General features: G+C 42.0%; 1 protein-coding gene across 1 annotated transcript; it reads right to left on the bottom strand.

The window, feature by feature from the left end:
- Positions 1-3,261: 3,261 nt before the first annotated feature.
- On the bottom strand, positions 3,262-16,035 carry bmp4 (bone morphogenetic protein 4). The gene is made up of 4 exons (XM_086127816.1): positions 15,762-16,035; positions 9,948-10,070; positions 8,392-8,762; positions 3,262-4,248 (listed from the first exon to the last, which is right to left on the bottom strand). Exons 3-4 carry the CDS (start codon positions 8,753-8,755, stop codon positions 3,398-3,400), a joined length of 1,215 nt encoding a protein of 404 aa, XP_085983942.1. The 5' UTR covers positions 8,756-8,762; positions 9,948-10,070; positions 15,762-16,035; the 3' UTR covers positions 3,262-3,397.
- Between the last annotated feature and the right edge of the window lie 623 nt (positions 16,036-16,658).

The following is a 16,658-nucleotide window of genomic DNA, read 5'->3' as shown; positions in this document are numbered from 1 at the left end:
GTTTTGCTGAGAAGCAACTTTGTGATCTGTCTCTCTCTCTCTCTCTCTCTCTCTCTCTTTTTATATATATATTAGTTTTTGTTTCAATCCCACCACCAAAATACTAAAATAAAACACGCCAAAAAAGGCCAAACAGACTACCGAATAAAACCATTTAAAATGTGATGATATTGTGCAGTAAAATGTAGTAAAAAAAATAAAAAATTGCGGATGAAAACAGATTTAGAAAAAATACAAATAAAACAAAAGAAAAGTATTTAAAACGTACCTCTTGCTGTTTTGAGTACAAATGAAGCTCACAATTTTTTTGATATACTGTATGTACTTTGAATGCTCAAAAATTTTAAATGTATGTATATATATATATATATATATATATATATATATATATAAAGGGACCCTTTTGGAATTACCGTTTTTTGTTGTTGCATAAATTCATCATATTTCATGTCCTAAAATGTCATACAAAGACGCCGTCTGCTTAAGCTCACACCAAACAATGATATGTTGTCATGTTTTTATTGGACACACCACGTTCAGAACATTCACTTTACTGGGTGGAAAAAAAATAATATACTGTAGGAATCTTTGGATTTAATAAGGGGTTGAGCCTCTTTTGGCAGTAGTTACCTCAACCAAAAGTTTTCTGTTGTTGTAGAGCCGATCTGCGCAACAGTCGGAAGGAATGTTGACACATTACATTTTACAAAACGGCTTCGGTTCAGCAATTTTCTTGAGATGTCAGGTGTAAATTATTCTCCTTAGGGACTGCCACAGCGGGTAAATTGGGTTGAGGTTAGGATTGTGACTTGGCCACTCCATCAGGTGTATTTTCTTTTGCTGAAGCCATTTAGTGGTTGATGTAATTATGTCTGTCCGTGTTGCATGACGTATCGTCTGCTAACCTTCAATTGGCATTCTGATGTTTTTATGTAACAATGCAAAATTCATTGATAAACTGGGGAATTTTTAAGGTGTTGATCCAGTCCAGGCCCTTAGTAAGGCCAGCGTTCCCAAATCTTGATGCCTGATTCACCATATAGGCTGAATACAAAATATTTGGTTGATCTTCGGCTAAGAATGTAAAAAAAAACTTAAAATCAGACCAATTTAGCGATACACTGTTTGGTTTTTTATTTTTTTGGGAAGGTGATAATTATTTTCACTGCAGCAACACCAGGACTTATTTTCGTCAGGTCACTGCTATATGTATGATTTAAAAAAATAATAATTTAAATTCGAATTACTCATCAAATTAATGCATTCCTTTTTTTTTTTTTTTTTTAATATTTTTAACTTCTCTCTGTTATACGATCCTTATAGTATTAGGAATTGAATTTTCATGCATTTCAAAGAACGCTTAAACTTGATTCTGCATGTGATCAAAACCAAGTGCAGCGGTGGCCTATGACATAATGTACACGACCCTCTTCAAAACAATGCGGAGCCGCTGGCAGTGTCCCCCCCCCACCCCTCACAGCCCCATTACCCCCCCCCCCCCCCCCTTCCGGCAGCAGTTCAAAGGAGCGTCTCTCTGCAAACATTATCATATAATTTGGGCCAGTCGTCGACATGTAAATAAGTGATGTCGAGGCCCATTGTGTGGCGGGGCACAGGTTGGAGACAGGCGTCTTTGCTGTTGCCGGCACGAGACAAAGGCAGGAGACAGAGCGTCTAACCTTTTGATTCTTCAGAGGATCACATCAGCCCGGGACACATCGCCCGCAATCATGCCCCTAACGCAAGGATGAGGGGTAGGAAGGGGGAAGGACAATAGGCTCACCCTCACCGCGGCCCGCTTGCAATTGGATTAGCGATTGTCCCAGCACATGTTAGCCTAATTGACATTAAAGTGAAATGGGAGAACAATCGGCCGCCTAACTAAAGTCCTGCTGCTGTCTTTGTCATGGAATTAAATGTCTGTAACTGCAATTGACAGACAACAGGGGGGGAGGAAGAAAAAAAAAACATCGAAAGGACTTGCAATGTGAACAATTGAAAAGTTACTAGGAAATAAAAAAGAGAAAAGAAAAACAAATAAGCCCTGGGCTGCATGGATTTGAACTCCTCAACCCTACGTCAGTGGTAGGTCACCCGCAGCCGATGGGGCCAATACAACGGTGCCTTCGCACCAGACGACATCTAAAGTCACTGCAAACGCGTCAATCAACGCGAATTCGTGTCAGGCGATGCGAAAAACAGGTTTGACGCAACGTGTGTTGGGCGAAGTTCAAATGCTCCCACTGAAGCCGCAAATTGTTGTCACGCTGCCCTGCGACGCAATGACATACCGCGCCACACGCAACATCCAGCAGTTGTTTTGCAGAACAATGGAGGATAAAATTATTACGACCGTTTTTTTTTTATTGTATTATTTTTTGGTCAGATGGAACTTCTTGATCATTCCTGCTAAACAGCTGGCCTGGAGAACGGAGAGCGAGAAAGTTTGCATATCTGGTTTAATATGTTACTTGTTTACAAGCTGATGGTTGTACTTTGCTGTGAGCAAAGCTAGCAATAGCATTAGCGATCTCGCGCGAGTCTCACGTCTGGCGTAAACGCGGCAGAAGTCCCGCAGTATTTGACTGGGCGGGGCCATTCAATTGTGGAAAACAAATATGCATCCTTTGTTATAAAAAGACACAGAATATAATAATTTTAGGATTCTTTAGATTGAACTACATTTCTCCAAGAATCAGAGCAATGGTTGCCAATGGTCAAGGTGAATCGTTTTTAGCTATTGATCGTCAAGCGGGCCCACAATTTATTGGCAAATAGTTTGCTGATTATCATTCGTGTACATTTTATGTAGGGATTATGGCAAAACAATATATTGTCGCAGTTCAAGGAAAAATTGTGTCTTCAAATATGTGATTGGAAAAAAAAATCTAAAACTCAGCAAAAATTTATTTTCTTTTGGGTCAAAATTCACAAAATTTGGCAAGTCAGACATTTCATTGCAGAGCGACAATATATTTAAGTAATGTGCGTAAAAAGAAAACAACTGAGCACAGTTGGCAATATATGCTAGGATTCTATAAAATGGATCTTCTGGAATTCATAAAATGTTCTTTTGGGAAAAAAAATTATATGATGGTGAAAGCAATAAATATTACCAGTAAATCATTTTTTCATCTTTACTATTTTATCAGTTAAAAAAAACGTATACAATCTAATGTACATGATGAAAAGTTGTACAGCTTTTCCCCCCCATGTTTAAAATAAGGATTCAACTTATTTTTTTTAATATATCGATATAAATATATATATGTATATTTTGTCAAAATATATGATCATATTATTAAAGGAACAACAAATAAAAAGTGAGACAAACGTACACCTCAACGTAAAAGTTATAAATAAAGTTGTTTTGTCCAAGTCCGGATGAGCTTGCTCTTTAGCGGCAGCCGCAGCCCTCCACCACCATTTCCTGGTAGTTTTTCAGCACCACCTTGTCGTTTTCATCCAGGTAAAGCATGGAGATGGCGCTGAGCTCCGTGGGCACGCAACAGGCCTTGGGAATGTTGTTGTTCACAGAGTTCACTAGTGTCTGAACAATGGCATGGTTGGTGGAGTTGAGGTGGTCCGCCAGCGGGAAGGGGCACTCCCCATGGCAGTAATAGGCCTGGTAGCCAGGGGGCGCCACTATCCAGTCATTCCAGCCCACGTCGCTGAAGTCGACGTAGAGCGCGTGGCGCCGGCAGTTGCGGTTGCGCTTGCGTCCCCGCTGCTTGGGGCTACGCTTGGTCCGCTTGGTCAACGGGTGACCTTTGCCGTCGTGGCCGAACGTCACCAAGAGGGGGCGCAGCTGCTCCCAGTCCTCGCCGGGCTCCTGGCGGAGCGAGCGGCTTACGCGGACGTGCTGGCCCCGGTGGCGCCGCGTCTGGTTCAGGTGCAGGACCTCCACGGCCAGCCCGTGGTTGGGGCGGCGCTCGCGAGTCCAGCGCAGCACGGCGGGGCTGACGTCGAAGCTTTCCCAGCGCGACGTGTTGTGCCGGACCAGCCGCGTGTCCAGGAGCTGCGTGATGAGCTGGCCGGGCCGCGGAGCCTTCAGCACCTCGTACACATTGATCCGGTGGAGGCTCGCCTTGTCGTTGTCATCGCCGTCCGCCTCGGCTATCTGTTGTCGATAGAGGCGCAGTTCGGCCGAAGAGAGCAGCTCGTCCGCTGGGATGCTGCTGAGGTTGAACAGGAAACGTAAGGGCGTGGACTCACCGTCATCCAACTCGTGCACTCTCTCCATGTGCTCTGAAAGGGAAGGAGATGACGTTTGTTACGAACTTGGGAGTTGACGGGATAAGGATCAGAAATAGCCCACAAATAGCGAAAATCCATGTCGAATACAGGCGGAAAAAAAAACCATTCTTAATTTTCATAATAAGAATAATTTATGGAATATGGTAAGTAATATGTTTTGTGATATTTAAACTTAAATACAAAAAATGAAACTATCGCCAAAAACTGATGTGCTAGAAACAAGTAAAGACATTTTTTAAAATTAAATGTCAAAATAAGTTTAGGGACACACACTGTAAAGTCGTCTGTGATATAAATTTGCTGTTGACCTGTGAAATCTGGCAGGCGATGACGAGAACAAATCAAATTAAAAGTGATTTATTGAAAATTTCAGGCAACTTCGTGAGAGATGCTGCTGACTATGGGAACTGCTGCAACTTTTGTTTTTTGTTTCAAATTAGAACTTTAGTTGGAAATTTTGCTAAATGTTTATTGACTTTAATGCGCTATCATGGACCATATGCTTAAAGATATTTCAACAGACTTCAGAGTTGGAGTTCGTAATCTTTTTTTTGGTTGTTTTTTTTTTTATTCCAATGTTTTCTTTTACTCAAATGAATATCAGCTTCAAATACCAGTTATCGGCCTCCTTGACGACTAATATTCGGTATAAGCCGTAAAAAAACCCCTACAGTATTTGGTTTAGCTCTCATGTCGGTAGTTCTGAGCATTTCAACAGGAAGCCTGCGGGTGGGGAGGTTGTCAATTGGTCATTTTTTGGGGTTGAGAATATGACACTGCGGTCTTGTACATTGAACAGCTACCAAACAAGACGTAGCGATGTCTGCAAACCTCTTTGAAGTTTAAGAAATCACACAATGTCGCAGAACCCATTTGAACTGTTCCACTCCAGACCTCCAGGTGGCAATAATGCACGTTAAATGTGGTTGGCAACTACCAAAGTAGAAGAAGCAAGTCCTGCCACTTTCTCTGGATCGTATTCTGCATGACCAAGTGAACCTACCGCTGTATTTTCAAGTGCATATAATGAATCAAATTCGATTCATTCTAGAGGGGAAAAGCGATTTCAGATGAAAATCTGCGTCGTTACGAGCTTGGTCAACGAATTAAATGCGCAAGTCACGATAACATGAGACCTCTTTTCCCCCCCCGGACGTTATCTTGTGGACTCTTTTGCCATTCGCCGAGCACTTTGCTGAAGCACGCATCCCGAGGAGGGTGATGATTAACGTACCACAGCTACAGTAGAAACACAGTGGAAGCTCCCTGTTCGGCGCTCACGCTGTGGATTTCTGGCAAGATCACCGTTGTTGAAGTGGGGCTGGGGAGGGGGTGCAGGGGATGTAGGGGAGAGGGGGGAAGGAATGTTGTGTCTACTCTTTTCCTACATAATCCACAGCCCAGTTATTTCATACCCAGAACCTAATCTCGCCCAGGTGGTTCTGATTATTAAAACTCGCATCGCGGCTTGTTTGCTTGAGATGTATCCCTCAATTTATTACAGTTTTTTTTTTCTTTGGTTGACACAAGTCGGTTGAGTGGGACGTTGGCGGAGGCGAATGAATGAAAAAAAAAAAATAACATGAGAAGCGACGCGCACGATGACGGAGACTTACGTATGGCTTACATACACATACGTTGCATCACATGCACGGCTACTTCCACCTGACTATTGAGACTTACCATTCAATTTCAAATCCAGTATCTTTTTAAATTAAAAATATAACATACTTGATTATCTGTCGTCAAAGTTAGGTATAGCTGCCTTGTTTGTCTAGAAATTAGCATGTTTCCTCAGGGAGATTTGGGTACTTTCGATACATCGAGTAGAGCTTCAAGAAACCATTTTTTATATCCGACCTTTTCAAATGGCGAAGTTAAGTCAAAAATTATTTTAACAATCAAATGTTCTATGCACCCCCACTAGTCTAAACAAGATATTCAAATTAAGATTGCTTTTGTGGGATATGAATTAAGCGGCAAAATCCAATCGTTTTTACAGTATATATCTCAGAGGTGGGGCGGCCATTTTGCCACTTGCTGTCGACTAAAAATGACATCACAGTTGTGCGGGGCTCAGGTGACGAAATAAGAACGCGGTTAACATTCGAACCGCCTGTTGTTATTTTTGCTCGTCTCATTTTGGGAAAGTCTGGAGGCGTCAGAAAAGTCACGATGTGCAGTGAAAATGTCGCAAAGCTGGCGACATTGCTTGCTAGCTTGCTTGTACTCATAAGACAAAAGCTTTCCTTTCAAAATAAAAGCACTGTCGATTTTGCATTTTACCTCATGGTCAGTGTGAAGGGCCAGTCGGAGAAAGTGGGCAGGTCTGTTTAAATCTGCTCGATAATTTGAACCTTAAACTAAGGTTTCGAAATTCAGCACACTTGTTTCCCTTCTGGTTCATTCATTCCTTGACCCTTAAGGATTTACCCGACTCGTTTAAGGCTTTCCAACCACAGTTTACCTCCAGCAGCTCAGTCAACCACAAGTTCCTTCAACATTAATCGAAAGCCGCCGGCCTCGGTGGCCGCAACTGCGTCCCGTCCGCTGCGTCGTTACGGGCCTCTGAGGCAGTTTTTTCCATCTCTCTCTCTCTCTGCTCTCGGGCGCCCACATTGTTAGCAGTGGGCGTCTTTATTTAGAACGCGGCAAGAGTAGCATTAAAGATAATTGCACGTTGAGGAAGGTCCTTTTTTTTTCCTCGCAGCAAAAAAAAAAAAAGGCCATCTCTCCACATAAACTGGAGAGTTGCAGTCCAGTTTTCCGAGTTGCTCCCTGCAGGATGCGGTTAGACGTCGACGTCGGTAATATGAAGGTATGCCTTTTTGCTTAAACCGGTAACCAAACCCTTTCATCCAATGAGGCTCTTGAGTTTTTTCAAGCACATTTTCGCAGCTCATCAGGCAGCGTTTGGTGACGTGCACATTCGAATCGAGATGAAGGCCAGCTTGGCGGGGGTTCAGCTTTTACGCATATTTTAAGCAGCGGCTGAGCACAGCATTCTTACTTTCATGCCCAGATTTCGCAAGAAAATTCTTATTCATTGTGTTAAGTTGGTGTTGTGCTGTTAGAAATGCATGTTGGTCAAACTCACACCTTTTTTTAGATGAATTTACTGCAAGCAGACAATGAATGAAACAAAATGAAAAATATGTAAGCTTGCTGACAGGGCGGACAATGACAGCGTGGACATTTTTGGCTAATGTTAGCTTTTAATGAGCACATGGTGGAAGTTCACTTTGGGCACATGCAAAATGTTCAATATGTTTATGAAAAGAAAATCACGTCTATCCAACGGAAGAAAAAAATGGCGCAGAAAGAAGGAAACACGTTTTAAGAGCCTCATCATTGCGCTGGTATGTGTGCAAACGTTTATCCGCTTCTGATAAGACCTCGGGGTTTCACTATTTGCTACATTCTCATGATGACTGAGTGATCTTGATAAGGAGACCAAATGCACTTTGTATTGATAGTGACCCTGTGAGGTTTATGAAAACAATACATGAAATATTTAAAACCTTGAGGTGAAGACGAACAAAGGAAGCACATAATTTTTGTCTTTACAAACCAAAGGCGCAGAAAAATAAAAGAAAGTAAGGAGAGAAAAAAAATGCAAAATACAGAGCTACAGTGGTGCTGTACTACTTACAAAATTATTTGGCTATGGAAGAAATTTCTTAACTAGAAAAATTTGGAAGTAGAAACGCGTTTTCCATGTAAATGCCCTAATTCGTTCCAAGCCCCCCCAAAATTCAGACATAAATGTTTCCTAAAACGTAAAAATGCATCAAAATATGTAACAAATACATGTTGCAATTAGATTATTGCACAATAAATGAGAGTTTTGCATAATGTAAAAATAAAGAATAAAAATGATGGGCATTTAACTTTTAACTGCGTCCTCATCGTTTTTTTTGCCCTCTTCAGTCCACGTTCTCTCTCAGAAGTGGTTTTCGCCTGGCGTTTTGTAAAGAACTGATCCAAGGACATTTGCTTTTGTCGGCTTTTAACAATCCTTCGAAAATGTCCAAGGCAAACATCAGCATCGTGAGCGATCGCCGGACCGATGAACACTTTTTCCGAGTGATTCACATTTACGTAAAACTATCGGAACCCCCCCCCCATCCTTACCTTCATGGTGGAAGCCCCTCACAGTGTTGGCTCGACTGGCCGACCTTTCCGGGTACTCAAAGGCAATTTCGTCGCCGCCCACGGACTCCTCACCCTCGCCCGACTGCAGCCGATAAAGGTCCAGCAGGTAGCGTGGCACGGCGGCGACCGAGCGGCTGGGCCGGGGCCGCCTCTTGAGGCCGAACATGTGCAGCAGGGTGGCCTCGAAGTCCCGCAGCAGTTCATGGCTCTGAGTGTCCGAACGACCCTGCGGGCCCGCCACTTTCTTTTTTCCTTCTTCGGGTATCAGACTGGCATGGTTGCTGTCTCCCAGCAGGACTTGGCATATGAAAAGGACCATCAGCATTCGATTACCAGGAATCATGATGTCTCTGATGGGGGACACGGGTTTACAAGATTAGAAATTGAACTTTGACCCACACCGGAGACAGGATTTATAAACCGCCCACTAATTGTTTTGAACGAGGCTTGTTTACAGTAAAGAAGAGCACTTGCATTTGATCTTTGCGACAGACTTCAAAGGCAAGCCCAAATGTAATTGTAGTCGGCGCCGGGGGCGTGGTGGTCGTTAGGAATTTTGAGAGATTCCTGAACGCAAATTGGCGCGCATCAGGGCTGGTCTGACCCCCCCCCCCCCCAAAACCCAGACTACAGAAAACCCAAACTTTAATTCAAGTGCATTCTATCCAGTGGGTGGGTGGGGGGGGGGGGGGGGTTAGGATAAATATAAGCTTCTGTTTGGAAGTTGCATGACCACCATCTGGGGTGTGGGGAAAGGTTTTGAAAGTGGGGCCCAAGAATCTTGTCACCAACACTTGTTGTTTTCACATGCGCACTTTAGCGACTCTTGATCCGCTAAAAGCAGAGGTGTAAAACTAATTCATTTTTGTCACGGGCCACTTGGGGGTTACCGTCTTTAGCAAGGATCATGGAAGTTCACACACATGATTTGCCTTGGCGGGCCGCATAAAATGACATGGGGCGCCCGATCTGGCCCCCGGGCCTTGACTTAGACACCTGTGTGCTAAAGTGTAGTCGCAGGTCTCCAGACTTTCCTTAAAATTCAAGACTACATTTTTCATTGAATCGCACATGTGCGACCAGTATAGATACAGATTTTTTCTTCTTTTTTTTTTTTGTTCTTGAATATTTTTTTGATGGTCCTAAACCCTGACCACACAATTCTCATTTCATTTTATTCAAGAATTTTTTTAAATATATATTTCAAGGCATAAGGAACACATAAGAACAAAATAACGCATTATAAAAATATTTTTACATAATTAAACACTGCGCAGTACCCAGCCCCTTTACTGGATCATCAGATGACGATAAATCCACAGAGCCCGCAAACTATTTACGCTAAATCACGTGTGGCACAAATATCAGCACCACTGATGCGAATACGCCGCGCACCGCCTTTGGCCAACAAAACGGCACTTCATCTTCTCCTATACGACCAATTTTTCCACTGCGTTCGCAGCCAAACTAAAACTGGATTTACACACGCTTTCGATTGGGTGACTTTCACAAAAATCGCACGCCCACTTACTTACCGACAGAAAATAAAGCATGGGAAAACAGTCCATGTTTGTTGAGAGCGGGCGGCAGACACGTTCTTCCAGGAAATGTTAGGTGGCGTTGGGCGGCTGCAGGAGAACGTAGGAGTGAGCCTGTTCCTGGAAGAGACACACACACACACACACACTTATAAACTTAATTACCGTAGATAATTGCAAACATGAAAACAAATGTCTCAAAGTTGTTGTTGTTTTTTTTTTTTTTTTAATGACCATCTGTGTCTGTGAAATTGCAATGATGGAAGATGACTAAGACGCGACCTTCGGCTTTTCCCTGTGAGGGGTCACCACAGCGAGTCAAACATTGTTTACCATGTTGGTGTCCTGTCATTGTCCCTGCTCAGAACCTAACCGCTAATCATCAGAAATGCATAATAAAACGAGTTGTCTCAGCATAAAGCTTAAAACGCACACATTTAGAATGTTACCATTTCATGTTGATCTGTTCCTGGTCATAAAGCGAGCAGCGATTATGGACTTGGTGGTTTAACTGTTCCTGCACAAACCAATTTAAAAAAAAAAGTGACAAAATGCACTCGTCTGAGGGTGAAACTTGAAAACGCCCCCTCCACCCACCTAAAAAAAATCATATGTACTAGCTTGTTCATGTTTGTTCCTGTTTAATGCCAATATCAAATACCTTCAAAGACTCAGAATTGAGTCATCTGCATCTGAAGTTTAATACCAAAAAGATAACATTTTCTTATTTTTTTTTGAAACCCCCAACAGACTATAAACCCAGCGGTCTGCAAACTTGGGTCAATTAGTTCAACGTAAACATGGTGAAGCAGCATTTAGCTGTGATGCTGCACGCCAGCGGAATAGATAGTAGAAGTCAACACCAAGTATAAATACTTTTAAAATTACATTAAAAACTATGCTTTTATTTATTTACCTAGTTTTTTACGTTCATTTAATTAATCATTTAATATTTCCACATTTTTAAAATCAATTTCACTCTGTGCTCTTTTCAGACTTTCACGGAGCTACTTTTCATTTCTTTCCTTTGCTTGAAATGTCTTGAAATCTTTTGTTTGTCAATGTATTGAAATGTTGGCCACGCGCATTCTTTGTGTAATTTTATCAAGCTTACTTTTTGTTCTCTTTGCGTTTCCTTTGAATTGTCTTCAGCCGTTTTGTGAGGAAATGCGTTGAGGTGTGTTGTACTTTTAAAGCACATTTTGTTGCCATCTGTGTGAAATGGGCAATATCAATCAAGCTCCTTCGCCTTCTCGGTTGACAACTATCAGTCATTGCAAGCATATCATCGAAAATTTTCATCATAGCGGAGTTGTTGGCCCATTCCTGCTCCAAACGAAAATATTCCCAATTGAGACATCCGTCCGTGAAATAAACGAGGAGATAACCGCATCCTTTTTTTTTAAACTTGGTACTGACGTAGTGCAATATCTCAACGCGAAGGTTCATTGCAACCCAAGAAAATTTTCCAATCCAAAACACAGTATTCCGAATTTCCCCCCTGCCACTTCGAAACAATTTTTTCCTTCTTTTACATCGTTTGCCATCGCAAGGATGCTGCACTCTTTGAAAAACTTAGCATAGCATCGCTCGGGCATTATTGGTCTATATCAAACCTGAATCTCCAGGATGTGAAATTAATCAGAAGCATGATGACACTTGTAGGAGAGAAACATTGGAAACAAATCTGCTGCGGTCATTAATAGACTTGTCAAGTGAGGCAACACACGTGAAATTATGTCGTAAGGCGGATACTGGTTTTGATTTACCGTCTGGCACGGAGGTGAAAAGCATTTTTTTTTTTTGAGTGGGGGCGGGGTCATTAAATGCACCACAGTGTTAAATCACAATCGTAAAAGTGTTTATTAAGCTTACATTTGAATGACGTTGGTCTTTGGTCACCATTTTAGATGCTGAAGCCAAATGCGTTCATCAGCAAAAAAAAGAAGAAAAAAATGTATTTTTGTGAACCGGGAAGGGCATTTGACATCATTATAAAAAAACTTGCGTTTTTGGTCTGTTTCTGTTCTTGCATAAAGCCAACAGCCAACGATAATACTGAAAACACGTTGTCATGTGCAGAGACGTTGGCAATTAGGAGGGTGTTATGAAAATAATTTTTTGGCTTCTTAAAAGAATATCTCGAGGCAAAAATAGATGGCAGGAAATATCTGGCATGCAATGAAAAGCAAAGTCATTAGTTTCTTGATGGTCTTTAAATTGCTTCTCCGTGTGCCCTCAATTGCTCCCCTGGGAAAGATCAAATTTTTGTGAATTGAACTGAAATCCGACTTGGCTGCAGTCAGTCAGGTAAAACAAAATATTGACCAACAAAACAACAAAAAAACCAACAAAATGAAAAATTTGTAAAGAATTTTATCTTTTTTTTTTTTTAACATTTCAGATTTTTAAAAAAATCATTTGGACAACAACAAATTTGGATATGCAACACAATGTGGCAAAAACGTCACTTTGCGTATGACGTCATGTTCTCTTAACTTGACAGCAATCTAGTGCAAATTGATTCAACTGATATCTGATATGAGCAGTCGAGCGCTGCCCGCCACTTTTCCATCAACCTCAATGAATTGATTCAATTCTTCGCAACTGAGTCATCGAATAACCGTTATACGGCGTAACATGTGAGACCAGATAAACAAGCGTGTACTCCATTTTGCTTCGCTTGATCAATGACTCCTTCTCAAATGATTTTTCTGGGCAAGAGCCTTTTGAAATCTTTTTACACTCGCAGAATCTTCTGAATGTGCTGAACTACAGTTTCACGCCGTCGCTGAGCTCACGCCGCGTTCTTTTTTTGAGACCTCAAACTAATTGAGATGGTTCGACCAAGTACTCATCCTCACCACTGAAATTCCTTACGATCGTTGTTCATCGTACCTGCCGCTACTCTTTGCATGTACGTTGACGTACGAGCACCCCAATTATGACTTTTTTGAGTAAAGACTATCACTTGGTCAATTTATTTATTGACTCAATTATTTTGCTTCATGTTGCGAGCCAAATTTAGATTGACGAGCTTGATTTGGATACACTGCCGCCCCAGTGAAGTGAAAAAATATATATAGAGACTCCAACTTGCTGATGCACTTGTACTTGGAACGATACAGTCAAACGCACAAAATGAGAACATTGGCAAAAAGCCGTAGTAGGCCAAAACGTAAGATCCTGAAACTCACAGAGTTCTAACCGGAAGTGTTCCTGACATCAATGCCCACTTTCAAGGGACACAGCTCAGGCACACAGTTGCTACTTTAACTTTTATAACTTTCGAGAGGTTTACATGTGATGTATGAAAACACCTGACAAAAGGTGCGGCCGTACCATATCGAATCAAATCGTAATCCCGCTGAACTGAATCAAATCAAATCATTCCACTTGAAAATATTCTGTTCTTGAATTGAACTGTATCCCATGTATCGAGGTATGTATTGAATCATCTTTTAACAGAGAGATGCACAGCACTTGCAATTAGGCTTTATGAAACCTATTTTTTCTTTCCCTTGTCGTGTTTTTAGACAAAACGGTGCGATTTTCTTCATTAACCCTTTAAGGCACCAATAATGATAACCTGTAACCTGATAACCCGATAAGCTGTCAACTGTAGGAACCGCTGTCCCTGAAACGGTTAAAAACATAACAAATAATGCGGTGGGTTTTTTGGGCCGACTGGAACGGATTAACGGAATTTCAATTCATTTCAATGGAGAATATCGATTTGGTATATGAAAAATTAAGTTTACAAGCGTAGTCTCTGAACAAATTAAACTTCTCAATCAAGTGACCACTCTACATGCAATGATACTTTTTTAATTTGCCTTTGACCCGCGGTCGACCCTCGGCTTGCTCGGTCATGACACAAAATCTTGTGCGTGTGTTGCTGTTGCTTATGCACACACACTCACTCACGTTGACACTGGCGGGAAATCGGCAGTCATTGCATGTTTGTGAGAACAGAACTCGAGGACGGTTTGGAACATGATCAGCTCTATTACCCATGGGGTGGAGGTGTGTGTGTGTGTGTGGAGGGGGGGGATAAGGTGTGTCTATGTGTGTGTGCATCAGTGACAAGCATTCATTGTACAGAGAGAGAGAGAGTGAGTTGGGGGCTCTCCCGTCATGACAGGAATTGAAAACATAAGCGAACATCTTGTATCCGTAACCTCATCAGGTGCTTGGCTTCTATGCCATTTTCTGATTATGTGTTACCGTGTTGTTGTTGTTATGACGTCAGCACACAAGGCCCAGCTGCGGACAGTTTGCGGCGACAAACCCAAGAGCTGGCCGCAATTAGCACCCCCAGCGCTCTAAAACAGAATAATGTGTTTCTTGAAGAATTCTACTAGGGGGGGAAGGGTTGGCGGTGCAAACAGATCAATCGCTAGCTCCCCCCTTCCCCCTTATCATTTGGGTGTTCTCTAATTGGTTTACTGTCACGGGAGGAGTAGCGGGTTGTAATAAACCACAAATATTATCAACTACTCTTGTGACTTCAAAGGGAAACTTCAAAGCGATTACAGGAAAGTCAAGCATTATTTAGTCTGATGTTTTGTTTTTCCCCTCCCTTTCAAATATCAGCAGCTAACAAGAAAAATATGGGGTGGACTAATTTTGAAAAATCATGAAATGTTCCGTCTTATTTAATTACTATTAAATCAGGATTTATTTATTTATTGGCCTAAGTTGCCAGCAAAGCTTAGAAAAAAAACTACAATAGTTTTCAGGCAAGTCCGCCAAGGGTCATCCTAAATTTGTGGAAAAAAAATCTGATCAAAGTTGCCTAACCTTGCTGTAAAACCACACAATAAGCTGAATTGCATAACAAGACTGGGCAGCCCAAAAAAAAATCTAATGCAACCAAAAGGAAGTAGGCGTCGGTTAACTGGTGAATTAGATTAAAATAAATGAATAAATTAATGCTTGATGGGTGGATATATTTACAAAAAAAATGTATAATAATGTATGTAATCCAAACTCCTCAAAGTAGACAATACAAAATCAAAAAAAATCACTTTCTTTTATCAAACAAGAGATGAACAAATAAAATTGATTCAAAAACCTTTTTGGAGGAAAAAGTCAAAGAAATGTGTGTGTGTGTGTACATATAATATATATATATATATATATATATATATGTATGTGTGTGTGTGTGTGTATATATGTATATATATATATATATATGTATTAGTGCCTGGCAAATTTAAGAAAAAACATTTGACGCTCATACATACTCATACTCTTATACACTATAGACAGAAATAAGTAGTCCTCATTTCACTATTATATAACTAAATGCACAGCTTTTAACCTAAGATGGTGTTACATGCTTACACGTCATCTTGTGTGCGTGCGTGTCCTTTGTCTTCCTCGCTCCACTCAATTGAGACAGTTTGCACGCACGCTGTCATCATACCCTCCAACGTTTCTTAAAATGCATCCACGCTTTGAAATGAACAACCCCTCGCGTGTGACTCTCAAAGCAAAGATGTTGCACAACAGAGTAAGCAATGTGCACATCTTAGGCGGACAATTAATGACGGTGTCATTCGAACAGCCATGCGTAAAAACGCCACTTATTCGTCCATTCGTCATTTAAATTGGCACCGACGTCACATTTACATGTTGTAATATGGAACATTCACTTTGCAACAACAACTTGACGTTAAATTGACCGTTTTTCACAAACAGTTGATAACAAACTAACTAACAATAACTGTTGCGCAAAGCAACAGGTTGGTTCGGTCCGTGAACGCCTCACCGCGGAGGACGCTTCAGCTTCTTCGCGAGACTCACCATCAGTAGAGGTCCAGGTCCAAACAAGACGGTCTCAAGTTTGACGTGATACAGTAATAAAGTCCAGAAACGATCAACAAGGGTTTTAAAAACGGAGCCTTAAATCGGGCGTCTTCGGGGCTCATTAAATCCCTTTCGAGGTGTCACCAGAAGCGCAGCGACGTGAGCGAAGGGCTCCGAGCGGGTCAGCCGGCGCCGTTCCTCGGCCGAAGGGAGGGATGGATGCGGGGCGGGAAGGAAAACGGGAGAACGAGGCGGTGCGCAGGAGGGACGTGTCCGAAATGAGCCAGCATCCGAAGCCCCGTGGACTTTTTATGTATCCGCCCAATTTCAATCTTCCTGCCCGCCTCTCCTCCTTCTGGTCCTCCTTCTTCTTCCATGCGCCCCCCCCCCCCCACGCCGTACGCGACGCCCCCCTCCCTTCATCTGTCTCAAACACCTTGAATAACCCACCCAACACCCCCCACCCCCACTCCTCAATAAGAGCACGCGTTCTAATTACGAACGCTCCAAAACGTCTCGTTTTGTTGTTGGTGTGTTATCCATCCATTTGCCCTTGCGTTATTTCTTCAACATCCGTCCATCCAGTATTTGTCTTCTCCGGCCACGCATCCGACAATTTGCCGATCCATCTGGTCATCCAGTCGTCTGTTCATTTATTCACCCAGTCAATAATTCGTCTGTCCATCCATCATTCATTCATTCACCCGCCATCCAATAATTCATCCATTCAGCAATCTGCTCAGCGAACAAGTTACCATGCACCTTTCCATCATCCAACCATAAATCCGTTGAGCTGCCCAATCGTCCATCCATCACATCTTCCGTCTGTCTGTCATAATTTCCGTCCATCCACCTGACCGTCTATTAACCCATTTAATTGATTTCCATCCCTTC

The sequence above is a fragment of the Hippocampus guttulatus genome, chromosome 13, assembly GCF_054856545.1.
Source record: "Hippocampus guttulatus isolate MCC_2025c chromosome 13, RoL_Hgut_1.0, whole genome shotgun sequence".
NCBI classification, from domain to species: domain Eukaryota; kingdom Metazoa; phylum Chordata; class Actinopteri; order Syngnathiformes; family Syngnathidae; genus Hippocampus; species Hippocampus guttulatus.
Note: the sequence above shows the minus strand (reverse complement) of the source record. Positions and strands in the feature narration are given on the sequence as shown.